Source organism: Solanum pennellii, chromosome 1 (genome assembly GCF_001406875.1).
Source record: "Solanum pennellii chromosome 1, SPENNV200".
NCBI classification, from domain to species: domain Eukaryota; kingdom Viridiplantae; phylum Streptophyta; class Magnoliopsida; order Solanales; family Solanaceae; genus Solanum; species Solanum pennellii.
In genome coordinates, this window is record NC_028637.1 from 92161405 (window position 1) to 92175004 (window position 13600).

The window sequence follows — 13600 nt, forward strand, 5'->3', positions numbered from 1 at the left end:
GGAGGGATATATCCGAGAGGGGATTTTTGAATATTTTTTAAAATGATAAGTAATTTTAGAGATTGTGGTAAAATAAAAAGTATATTTAAGTCATTTTTCTTTTATATAATGGTGTATATAATTATAGAGATAGATAATTAAAATATAAAATTTATAGATTTTTACGATAAACTCAAATTAATGTATAAGAATTGAGTATACATTAAGATACTTATGGTAGATGTGATCAAAAGCTACTGAATGTTTAGTTATGTACAATTTTATTTGTTTTTATAAAAAGAAAATGTTTAGTACTATGTTAGAGCCTAGAGCTCGTAAGTTTAAACACATGGTGTTTTTATAATGACAGGCATATTATTTCTATTAAGAATATATGATAGGATGATTCTAATTTTAATTTTAATTTTTCGTAAATGTAACAAAATAAAAATTATATAAAATGAAACTGAGAAAGTAGTTTGTGGTAGTATGGCGTTTGTCTATTACTATCTTATTCTTAAGTGTGCATATGGTGAAGCCATAGGCCACGTCCCACAGCATTTAACCCCCCACCCCTACCACACACACTAACAAAAAAATTTCAGTTTTTCTTTAAATTGACAAAAATACTTTTAAATTATGGAAAAAAAAATACTCTTAATTAATAATTTAATCCAAAAATACTCCTATCATACATTTCGTAAGATAATCACACTTTCTCTTAATTGAATCACTTTGTTCGTGTAATGATAACTCTAGTATTGCTTAACTGAATCAATAATAGGTTTTCTAGTGGATTATTCATGTACTAGGTGTTTGAGTATATCAAAATATGTATGTCTTCAAAAATTAATTACTTTCAAGTCGAAAAATCAGAAAAACTGAACCAAACCAAAACATCAATAACCAAATTCGAAGGTTATTTTTTTATTTGATTTTATTTGATTTTAGAAATTTTAAAAATCGACTAGATTGGTTTGATTTTAATTTTAACATATAACAATTTCAAATCGAACCACGAACACCCCTAGTTTAGGGGTGTTGCAAAAGGGGAAATCAAATTGACTTAATGACCACTACATTGACGTAAAATATCATTTAAACAAAAATATGATGGATCACGATGAGCTAAAACAGTAATATGAATACTTTTCCATATAGATGAAGACTTTTTTGGGAGTTCGAAGTCAAAAGGACTATTTATTCTTTCAAAAAAATAAACGGCATATTAATTTTTTTTTAATCAAAAGGGTAAAATCCTCCTGACGGAGCGATTTCCTTCTGACAATTATTGACGCCGTTATTCTAAAAAAAATTATGTAAAATCACTGTTGTGGCAGCAATATTGTACAAAAAAAATTTGTGTTTCAAACATGGCTGCCCTTGCAGCGTTTTCCTTGATTTTTTTTTAGAAAAATGAAAATTGTTATTGTATTCTCTTAAAAAAACTTAAAAAGAAAATCTACAAATCGCTAGCCAAGGAGCAATTTTATTGGGAAAAAAATTTAGAAAATTGCTGCCAATATTTTATTATTAATTTCGTTTGTGGCCGCCTTGGATTTTCTTAAGAACCTTTTTTTTAAAGGATAAAAATAAAAATCAAGTGACAACCATAGTTAAAAAAAGGGGGTTTAAAGTAAATTGCTGCAATGACAGCGATTTCAATTTTAAATTTCTGTTTTTTATTTTATAAAAGGCAGCCATATTTTGGTCTGAAAACAAAAACTTTTAGAAAATCGCTGTCCCTACAGCAATCTTTAAAAAAAAAATTTAACAGCATCAATATTTGTCGAAAGGAGATTTTGCCGTTTTGATAAAATAAAAATTTGATGTGCCGTTTATGTTTTTCGAAAGAAAAAAATTACCCTTTTGATTTCGAACTCACTTTTTTGGTGTTGAATTGGTTGGAAAAACAAGTTATTCCAACTCTAAAAAAAATAAAAAAGGAATTTCATATTTTCCCTTCCTTCCAATATTATTTTAAATAGGAAAAAGGGTCAAATATGCCCCTAAACTATTCGAAAAGGTCTAGATATACCCTCCGTTTAAAATTTGGTTCACTCATGCCCTCGCTGTTCAAGTTTTGGTCCAAATATGCCCTTATGGGTTAGTTGTCATGTTGGACATATCCAACTCATTTTTTATTTTTTTAAATGTCACATGAAATTGCCATGTCATTTTGGTCTTACTACATAACATTTATATGAAAATAAAAAGATATTCGGACTCATAAACACCTAATCCGACCTATAAATCAGCTCCTTTTAAATTCACTATCCAACCCATTTTTAACAATTTTGTTTAATTTTTATTATTGCGGTAAATCCCGAAAATGAGTAATTGATTAATAAAAAATAGGAAAAATATGAAAAAAAATATAAAATTAACGCTAAAAATTCACAAATAAATATAGTAACCTTAAATCTAACATATAAATTTTTTTAAAATTTTTTATTTTTCGATAAATCTCGAAAATGAGTAGTTGATTAATAAAAAATATGAAAAGTATGAAAAAAAAATATAAATTAACGCCAAAAGTTCACAAATAAATATAGTAACATTTCAATCTATAATTTTTTAAATTTTTTATGTTTTTTGGCAAATCCCGAAAATGAGTAATTTTTTAATAAAAAGGGAAAAATATGAAAACAAAATAAAAAATATGCGTCAAAATTCACAAATAAATATAGTAAACTTAAATTCAATAATTTCAAAAGAAAAATTTATTTTATATTTTCCAATTTTTTATTTGTGAATTTTTTGCGTAATTTTTATAATTTTTTTGTTAATAAACTCATTTTTGGGATTTATCGAAAAAAATTAAAAATTAAAAAATATTGAAATTGTTGAATTTAAGGTTACTGTATTTATTTTTAATTTTTTGTGTTAATTTTATATTTTTTTCATACTTTTTATTAATCAACTACCCATTTCGGGATTTATCGAAAAAAATAAAATAAAATTTAAAAAATCTTTAAATTGAATTTAAGGTTACTATAATTATTTATGAATTTTTGGCGTTAATTTTATACTTTTTTTGATATTTTCCTATTTTTTTATTAATCAATTACTCATTTTCGGAATTTATCGCAAAAAATAAAAATTAAACAAAATTATTGAAAATTGGTCGAATAATTTATTTAAAAGGGGGTTGATTTATGGGTCGGATTAGGCGTTTATGAGTCCGAATATCTTTCTATTTTCATATAAATGTTATGTAGTAAGACCAAAATGACATAGCAATTCCATGTGGCATTTATAGAAATGAAAAATGAGTTGGATACGTCCAACATGGCAACTAACGCCCATAAGGGCATATTTGGACCAAAAGTTGGATGGCGAGGGCATGAGTGAACCAAACTTTAAACGGAGGGTATATCTAGACCTTTTCGAATAGTTTAGGAGCATATTTGACCATTTTCCCAATTAAATATTATCTTTCTTTATTTTCGTTTCTTTGAGCATTGATATGAATCTTTTTATATTTAACACCATGCAATTTTGCTTTCCACTAACGATGCTATGTTGAAAAGTATATACAAATTATATTTTCATAATATTAATCGATGTGTATGTTGATCCATAAGTAAATGCATTTTGTCCAAACACACTATAGCTAGCAAGCCAAGTTAGAACAATAGACTTTAATTCTACCAAATCACACTTAAACACAAGTCTCCCATTTTCTATCTTCTTCAAACTTACTCTTTTCCTTCACACACAAAAAAATTAATAAAATAGAAGTCAATTTTAAACCTAAATTAATGCTAATTTCCCCAATATTCCTTACCAAACTACTCCATATTATCCTTATTAACAATGTGCATTAGCACAAAATAAAAAAAAGAACAATAAAAGACTAATTAATTCCTTTCTTATAATGACCACCTAAAGTGGTAAAGGACTTAATTAATTAGTTTAGGTTGGTATATTTCCTAGTTTGAATATTAATGAACCTTTCAATTCGTTTTGGTTGGTATTATAAGACTACAAGTCATGTTTTTCCTACAAAAAAAAAAGTGAAATATATTTTCAAAAATATAGCTAATGACATTTTAAAACTTCAAATCAAAATCTTTTTTTTTTAAAAAAAAAGTATTTGAGAATTTATGACCAAATCTAACTTAAATAGGATAATAATAAAATTGAGAAGTGTTTTGAGATATTATTAATTTATAAGTCTAGCAAAAGATGTTTGACTTTATTTTTTTTTTCTCTGAGAAACTTTGACTTTATATAAAGTTTTTCAAAGAACTATATAAACACGATTCAACGTTTCATTTGTTTGTTACATAATCATTTCCTATAGAAATGCTCCACTAGATAGTGTGTTTATGAAAATTAATTACCATTTCATCTTTACTAAAATATTTGTAAGGTTTTATTTTTTCAAGAATTGAACTCTATTATGTTTGATTAGTGTATTTTATGATTTTTTTCATCAAAGAATCGCAACATATAACGTTTTTGGCATAATTTTTTAGTATTTAAATTGTAATATTAAAATATTTAATTAAATTAATTCATTTTAATTTTGAAAATTAATCTAATTAACTCTCGCGAAATATCACGACTAATTATACAAGGCAGGAGGACAGAAGGAGTATTAAATTCATGTATTCCGGAAACTAATTAAATTAATCTAAGGTTATGATGAGTTTTTTTAATTCCAATTCCATGGATTTATTACATTTAAACGTTCACATATTTACTTTAATAAATTAACCATTATATTGTAAAATGTTCCCCTTAATTTCTATCCTATAAGTATTGATAAAAAAAAAAGAGTCTCCAAAAGTTAATTATTCTTCAGACATTTTTAAAAACTATATTATGTTTTGGGAAACTTACATAAATATACAATATTAAGAAAATATTTACCATTTATAGTAATAATAATTTTTTTTGCACTTGATCACTTTTAATATATCTATAATACAACTTTAATTCATATTACAGAAAACAGTTTATAAAACACATATAATACAAGTTTAATATATATATATATTACATAATTCACTTTTAATATATATTGCAGATTTATCATACTATTATTATTTGTTGCTATAAATGGTAATGAATGAAAAATATCACTAAAATTAATAATTATTTATTAAAATGTATTCATTGAAGTAATTTTTCCTTATGTTTTTTACAAATGTCTAATTATAGTAATATATTTAGTTGGAGAAGTTTAGCTACTCTTTCCAAACCTTTTTATTAGAAGTAGATTTAGCTAACCTACCCTAAAATGGTTTCTAACTTTTTTTTAATGAAAAGAGATTCAAAAAATAAAAAAAAATAAAAATTTGAAGAATTAAGAAAATTCAATATTATATATATATATATATAAATTGACCCGACATATGCATATAATATTATTTTTCAACTAAGTATAGAGTTGCCCCAAAATTTCGCCCTTGGTTGGTGAATGATAAAAAATTTCTTACTCTTAATTAGAATCGAGAGGTCATATTCAAGACTCGGGAATAAAATTCACTTCAATACGAATTACTATAACCTCTCTTGTGGATATTTTTATTGTACCGTAAATTTAAATCAGTCGGATCAGTAAATTTTGAATCAAATAAAGTAGGTTTAACTAGATGAATTATTAGGAAGTTATCTGGTTTTCTTACAAAGTCATGCTTGTATGATGGGATGACTCTAATAACAAGCAAAAGGGAAGTAAGAAACCATTATTGTGAGAAAATACTAGTCCCCTTCTTCAAATATTTTCCTAAGTTGAAATATAACTGAATCTTGAAATTGTTGACTTTTTTTTTCTCTCATTTTTGTTCTCAAAAATAACACTTTTTGTAAGAACCATTAATTTCTTTCCTTCATTCTTAATAATTCCTCTATCTATCATATATATATATATTGATGATATGTACTTTATGATCAAATTGAGTTAGTACAAAGTTCTTTGATTTTTTATTTCCTTTGTAAGTTCCAACAAGAGAAAAAAAAGGCAAAAAAAACAAAAAATGCTTTTTAGAATTCTCTTTATAGTATTATTAGCCACTTCATTGTTTGCAACTTCTTGTAATGGAAAAAAGAAGATTGGAAAACCAATAAAACATGGTCATGTGAAAAAGAGGACACAAGCAATTATTGATATACAATCTTTTGGAGCCAAAGGTGATGGAATTTCAGATGATACACAGGTAATTAAATTATTTTTTCAATTTTGTTTGTTTGGATAATTCTTCCTAGTGGCATTAAACAACAGTGATGTAGTTAGAATTTTATTCGAGAGTTTAAAATGTGAAGAGAGAAACATACGAAAGAGTCAATGTCGTTTTTCGTCGAAAGAGATTTGAATGAACCCCTTGCTCCTACTTGACTCTGTCCTGTCAAATAATCCTGAAATGATTTAGAATATATATACATGGATATTGTAAAAAGTATTGTATTATTAGTGTAGTTAAACCTATTATATTGTCAAAATGTGTATTATAGAGAGATTTACGTTATACTTATTTTATAAGGTGATCTGATCGTATAAATATTCCAATTTTCAGGCATTTATAAAGGCTTGGAAGAAGACATGCAAAACTGAAAATGGTGTGCTTTTAATTCCAAGACACAAAATATATTACATTGGACCAATTAAGTTTCATGGTCCTTGTAAGAAAGGACTTAGAATGATGGTGAGTTTAATAAATAAAAATATTTCTACTATATATTAGTTCAATTTAGATCTAAAATTTGTAATTTAATTTCTTAATTACTCTTTTTATTCAAATATTTTTTTGTTTTTATTTAGATAAATGGAGAACTAAGAGCTTCAAAAGATATATCAGATTATAATGAAGATAAAAGACATTGGCTTTTATTCCAAAATATGGAAAATTTTATAGTTGAAGGTGTTGGAAGTATTGATGGCAATGGACAAATATGGTGGAAAAACTCTTGCAAAGTTGATAAAACTATTGTGAGTTTTTTTTTAATTAATATTTATTTTTCTATGTTACACCATGTATAAAAAAATGTATTTTTGTTTGATGAGTTTAAAAAGTAAGGTAAAAAATATTTGTAAGAAAAATAAAAATGAGTTGTTTCTAGACAAGCTTTTAGAAGAAGAAAAAGTATTTTTGAGTACTCTAAAAAGTACCTTTAAATTAAAAAATATTTATGTTTATAGTTTGTTTAGTCGAATCCCGAGCTTAAAGAGTAAAAAATATTGACAAAAATTTCAAAAGGGTAAATGAAAATTTTTTTAAATCAAAACGGTAAAACCCCTGGTGATATGGCGATTTAGGTGGTGCCGTTAAGGCAAATCGCTGCAGTAAAATTTATTTTTTCAATTTTTTTAACAAATCGTCGCTGCCAAGGCAGCGATTTGGTAAATGATTTTTTTTTAAAATTATAAATCGCTGCGATTTTACTTAAAAAAATTTTTTAAAAAATTTTGAAGTAAATTAACACGTCAAATTTGTACAAAAAAATTTCACATGCATGTTAATATTTATGTCTGGATGTGAAATGTGAATTTGGAAGTTTGACAATGTGAATTTTTTTGGCTAATTAAATTTATTTATGACAAAAAATTAAAAAAAATTAAATAGGTGAAATCGCTTTCCAAGGCAGCGATTTACTTCAATTTTTTTTTAAAAAAAAATTAAGTAAGGCAGCGATTTACTTCAAAATTAAAAAAAAATAAGTAAAATTACTGCACAGGCAGCGATTTACAATTTTTTTTTAAAAATCATTTAAAAATTGTTGCCTTGGCAGCGATTTGTTAAAAAAATATTTAAAAAAATAAATTTTACAAATCGCTGCTACTGCAACGATTTTCCTTAACGCCACCCATCTATATTGCTACTAGTGACTTAAAATTTTTTTGATATATCTTTTTGAAATTTTTGTCAATATTTTTACCTATTAGGCTTGGGCTTGTTTAGTCAAACTTCTACAAGGCTAAATTAAATTTTTTGGAGAAGAAAAAAATCTTTTTAAACATAAATAAAAATTGTTTCTGAATAAAAATAATTCTTTCCCAAAAATATAATTCGACTTAATCTGTCAAATATAAATTGTTTTTCGCTTTTGATACCACAGAAAATAAAAATTCACAATCAAATCATTTTTACATGTTTTATTATATCATTATTAATATTCTCTCTTTTTTCTGCAGCCATGCAATACAAAAACACTAACAGTTCCAACTGTAAGTACTTTCAACCCAACTTTTATATATTTATATAAAAATATTATTATATAGTTTATAAAATATTAAGCAATCAAACATTAATATTAATAATATATATATCTTAATTTTTGACAGGCTATGTCCTTTTATAATTGTACAAATTTGAAAGTGAGAAATTTAGGGTTTAAAAATCCACAAAAAATGCACTTAACAATTACAAAAAGTGAACTTGTTGAAGTTTCAAGATTGAAAATTACAGCACCTTATGATAGCCCAAACACTGATGGAATTCATGTTTCGGGGACAAAAGATATTGATATTCACCATTCATATATTGAAACAGGTATTTTTTTTATTAATTAAAAAATTTAAAAAAATTACATTAATTAATTAATAATTATATGTTTTTTTTGGTTAATTAATTAGGTGATGATTGTATCTCAATAGTAAATGGATCCACTAATGTTAGAGCAAGATATATACATTGTGGACCTGGCCATGGAATAAGGTAAGTATATGCAATATAAGTATATAGATATAATAGATATATTGGGCTCTAAACTTGGCTTCAAATTTTAACCTTGACCTCGAACTTTCATAGTGCACAAATAGGCACTTTAACTATCCTATCTTTCAATAAATAAACACGCGATTTTTGGAGCCAAAGTGCGTGAAATGCAAACGTTCCCACGTGTATTAGTGAGCCAATCAGTGGCTGCCAACTAACTAAACATTTTACATGTTTTTTTTAAAAAAAATATCTTACATGTCATTTTGAAACTAAAAGAAAATTAAAATTAATTTTAATTAATATAAAAGAGATTCATTAAGGATAGAATTGTCATTTCAGCATTTTTTAACCTTTGTGGGCCTCGAAAATTACCCCTCACTCGCGCAGAATGCGTGCATTTCACGCATTTTGCCAGGTAGGAATCTCGTGTTTATTTATTTGAAGATGGGATAGTTAAAGTGCCTATTTGTGCACTATGAAATTTTGAGGTCAAAGTTAAATTTGAAATCAAATTTAGGGTTCAATATATGTATTATGCTTAGTATATATGGTAGAGAATTATAAAAAAAAAAATGCATATCTATATAATAATAAAAAAATACTAATTTTAATTTATTTTTTTTATAGTATTGGAAGCTTGGGTAAAAATAAAGAGGAGGATGTTGTTTCAAATATTTATGTACATGATGCTACATTGAGGGGAACAACTAATGGATTAAGAATAAAGTCTTGGCAGGTATATATATCATTTGGTTTTCCATTAAAAAAATAATAATTAACATGACTCTTTAATCACATTATTTCTATTAATAAATATATTGTATTAGACCTTGAAAAATAATTTGAAGAATAAGTAATTAATATTAAGAATAAAATAATTTTTTTTTTATCTTTTCGTGATATAGTGAAAAATAAAAATAGAAATCTATTTTTGAAATCACTCCAGATAGGTAAAGTAATAATCGTTCTGCAGTAACAAGCTAAGAATTGTGGTGGAATGATAAGTATTTCTTCGTCATTAACCAGAGATCTCCGGTTTGAATCCCCCAAATCACCTTCGTTAAGTAGTGTTTTACCCTTTGACACTTTTCGGCGCGAATTGAATTTAATCAAACTCTGTGTACCGAACATTAAAAAAAAAGTAATATTAATTCAGTCATCATCTATTTTCAGTTCCTAATGATTTTTCACCACTCATTTAGCAAATTAATTACCTAGCAACTATTTAGTTTTGTTGAAAAACTGGTAAATAACGTTATTAACACCTCACTTTATCTAAGTTGATATTTTATTCTATTTATTATTTTCAAGATATAAAATAGATTTGTCTTTGATTCAAACTTATTAGCCTTAATTAGCAGTTTAATTATAGTTTGTATTCTTGTGTTTTTGTATGTTAAACATTTTTTAATTGTTTATAATTTAAATAGGGAGGACGTGGATATGCAAAAGACATTCTTTTTCAAAATATACAGATGGTGAATGTGACCAACCCCATAATCATTGATCAATATTATTGTGACCAAGATAAACCATGCAAAGAGCAGGTAATTATAATTATATTCATTAAACATTCTATCAATAACAATAATAATAATTTAGAATTAATACTCACTTCATCAAGTAGAAAGTAATAGTAATTATTTGGGAATAACTTTAGTAAAATACCCCCTCCTCCAACCCCAATTGTTTTGGCAGCAGTAGAATTTCAAGAGTCAAACGAGTTTTTCTTTGATCGTAGTTTTCTTAGACGGTTCCTAAAAATTTTTAAAAATAGTCAATTTTCTACGCGCGATCTTCAAAAGTTTGAACTTTATTTCAAAAAAATTACGTATTTCATTATCAAAATTAAAAAAACTTGACTCTTAAAATCTGACCGATATCACTTAAATTAGGCACAAGTGGGATAGTAATTAAGGAGTTTTTATATCCAAAAATATTGTTTTATGGAAATGAAAAAAATCACAATATTATAATAATTCACCCTAAGACCCATTATATTTGATTAATTACTTTCTTAATCGTTGTATTTTCATTAGATACAATTCAAACCTTTAATTTTCCAAATTTTGCACAAATTACCACTGACCTTAAAAAACTATGCAACTAAGTGCCTTGCTATACTATATAGTTTTCTCATATGACTTATGAAAATGCTAATTTAATTAGGATTAGTGCTAATATTTTTTGTTGTTTTTTTTTCCAGAAAGATGCAGTGCGTGTGAGTAATATAATGTTCAAAAATATAAAGGGAACGAGTTTCACACAAACTGCAATTAAATTAAAATGCAGCAGAACTGTTCCATGCAGAGGGATACAAATGGAAAATGTGAATATACGTCACGAAGGAGGTTTAACTGTCAAAGCTTTATGTACAAATGTTAAATACACAACAAAGGGGGTGTTATTCCCAAAATGCCCTTCCGAGCCGCACCCGTTGTCATTTTTGCGGAATTAATTTTTGTCCTTTCTCCTTTATACATGTCCCTTAATTTCATTTCTTCAATTCCTTTTCTCCTTTAGACAATCATTGGCAATTTTATGGGGGTAATAGGAAATTAAAGGAAGTGCAATTTTAGAATCATGTTGGCTAGGAACTATTATTACTACTGCTACTGTATTATGTTTTTTTTTTTTTTAGTGTAAGTTAGTGTTGTGAAAGATTTTTTTTTTTTCCTCCTATGAAATGTATTAATGGAGTATTATCTTTTTTGAGATATATTAAAAAGATAACATAACATATTCAACAATCTGTTGTAGTCTAGTTGGTTAGGATACTCGGCTCTCACCCGAGAGACCCGGGTTCAAGTCCCGGCAACGGAACTTTTTAAATATTTTTTGATAACCAAAAGTGAAATTCACATAGTCAACCAACCAATTAACTTTTTATATTACCTTTTCTCCACGAATCAAAATTGCACTAGAAGTGAAATTTACGTATTCAACCAACCAATTAACTAAGGAACTTTTTGATATTACCTTTTCTCCACAAATCAAAATTGCATCAGAAGTGAAATTTATGTAGTCAACCAACCGATTAACTACTAAAAATTTCCAATGAATATTTAACAGTCAACTGGACTATTTCAATAGAGAAATTTATATTTATTTTGAAATTATAACAACAACAACAAAAAAACACTATGTTCAAAATTAAAGTCATATATAATATTTCTGGAAAAACTCCATAAAAAATTATCCCCAGGTAATATTAAGAAGGAAGTTGATAAAAGGAATAATGAAACAAGAAAATCAGACAAATTACATTGCAAAAGTTCAAAACAAATGAGATGCTAAGGCTAGTTATTAGATTGAGTATAAATTGAATATCAGAAGAATCTAATAATTTCAGGGCTTCAAGTTTGGTCTGTATAGTGTAGGTAAAATTTGTTACACAATAGACTCTATATATAAAAAAAAAGTTGGAAAAATATTTAAGTAGCTCCTGCTTTCTGTTCATAGCAGCAGTGAGTTTGTAAGATTTCACTTTTACATCCCAAAAAATGAGGCAACTAGAACACATAATACTGAAAGAACGCATACATTTCAGTGAATACAAACACAGGTAAAAAAAAATGTATATTTTAAGCATATAGTAATTCTTCTTCATTAACTGTGTATGGAGGAGGTAACAAACTCTTCGCCTTAATGAATGTATCTGTACTACCAGAGGGAACTTCTGTAATGGGAGCATCAAGGACCTCGTCTGGAATTTCCCCTAATGTCTCTTCGAAGAGGGATTTAATTGTCTACAAGGTTTAAAATCAGTTTCAAAAACTTAAGGAATAACTTACTGCAGGAGGGCTTGAACGGAAAAGAACTTTAAAGTTACCCTGCCAGCGACAAACAAAATTTAACAAAGCTTGCTCCTGATGGGCCATACAGGCACATCAAACTATTGTTTCTGATATTATTCTTTCATTCAGATATGAACGTGCTTAAAATGCACGTAAATGTGAAATCTTTCCTAAAATTGCAAGATCCACGAATTTCATAAAATCAAATTAATATGTAGCAATGCTACCATTTTCATATCTTCTCATGGTTCTTTTATTATGTCACCACCATAAAGAAACATTATAACTCTTCAAACAATTTTCTCTAAACTACAAAAAATCAGATTCCACTCGGGAAAATGAAATGTAGTCTCAGAAACTTATTTCATACTAGGTGAAAGAGATAATTCCACCACAGCAGAATATGATAATGGAAAGAGCAATTCCAACTGTCATGATAATTAAAGAGAGCACTTCTTATTGTCATAATTCAGTAGTGACATACCGTGCAATGCCGGAAAGCAGCATCAACCGCACGCTTCCACACAACGTTTCTAGGCTCTGCATGAAATAGGCCAAGCAAAGGCTGTACAGGGAAAAGTTAAAATGATGACAACAGCATAATTCAAAGCCCTAATAAAATGTTAAACTAAGAAAAGAAAAGAATATACGGAGCAATTATGAGGAAGGTAGGCCAAACCATGCATCAATGTCCAGACAACAGAAATTCGCTTACAAAGCTTTTAAAAGTGTTTTAGCTTGCGGAATTCCAAACACAGCTACGGCTAACAGCTCAAAACAATAAAGTGATCAGAGACCCTACCTTGACAACTTCCCGGACAGTTGGCCTAGGCCCATATATTTTAAGGACTGAATCACCATAGACCTGATATTGTTCAAGAACCTGCCACCACAAATATGTGAGTAATAATGAGATCATATGTGATTTAAGTAGGAAGATTTCACTCAGAAAATAAAATGCAGACGCCAATGAGAACCTGGCGCCGGGTTATACTACGAAGAGGTGCACCATATACAGCGCTGTCAACAAGTCCTAGAATCTGCCATGGACTGTCAAAAGCATGAGTTGTCTTAACATGTCAAGAAAATGACACCTAACAAAAAATAAGCTGTCAAGTTTAGCAGTTAGAGCTTCAAAACGTATGATGGGGTTTG

At 27.3% G+C, this 13600-nt stretch overlaps 2 protein-coding genes and 1 non-coding gene across 5 annotated transcripts in view; 2 read left to right on the forward strand and 1 right to left on the reverse strand.

Annotated features, from left to right (window-relative positions):
- Positions 1-5905: 5905 nt before the first annotated feature.
- Positions 5906-11229, forward strand: LOC107031038 (polygalacturonase-like). The gene is made up of 9 exons (XM_015232235.2): positions 5906-6149; positions 6507-6635; positions 6752-6919; positions 8123-8155; positions 8273-8480; positions 8564-8645; positions 9276-9384; positions 10079-10195; positions 10855-11229. The coding sequence occupies exons 1-9, from the start codon at positions 5970-5972 to the stop codon at positions 11104-11106; spliced, it is 1278 nt and encodes a 425-aa protein (XP_015087721.1). The 5' UTR covers positions 5906-5969; the 3' UTR covers positions 11107-11229.
- A 169-nt stretch (positions 11230-11398) lies between these two features.
- On the forward strand, positions 11399-11471 carry TRNAE-CUC. The gene has a single exon. It is a non-coding gene; the product is annotated as a tRNA-Glu (tRNA).
- A 523-nt stretch (positions 11472-11994) lies between these two features.
- The window catches only part of LOC107024954 (tRNA-dihydrouridine(20/20a) synthase-like), a 41464-nt gene continuing 39858 nt past the window's right edge, over positions 11995-13600 (reverse strand). For all 3 annotated transcript variants that reach the window (XM_027915116.1, XM_027915118.1, XM_015206682.2), the window contains 4 exons: positions 13423-13495; positions 13248-13328; positions 12930-13010; positions 11995-12397 (listed from right to left, as the gene is read on the reverse strand). In XM_027915116.1, coding sequence (XP_027770917.1) covers positions 12233-12397; positions 12930-13010; positions 13248-13328; positions 13423-13495 — 400 coding nt within the window. In that variant the 3' untranslated portion in view covers positions 11995-12232. The remainder of the gene's footprint in view (positions 12398-12929; positions 13011-13247; positions 13329-13422; positions 13496-13600) is intronic.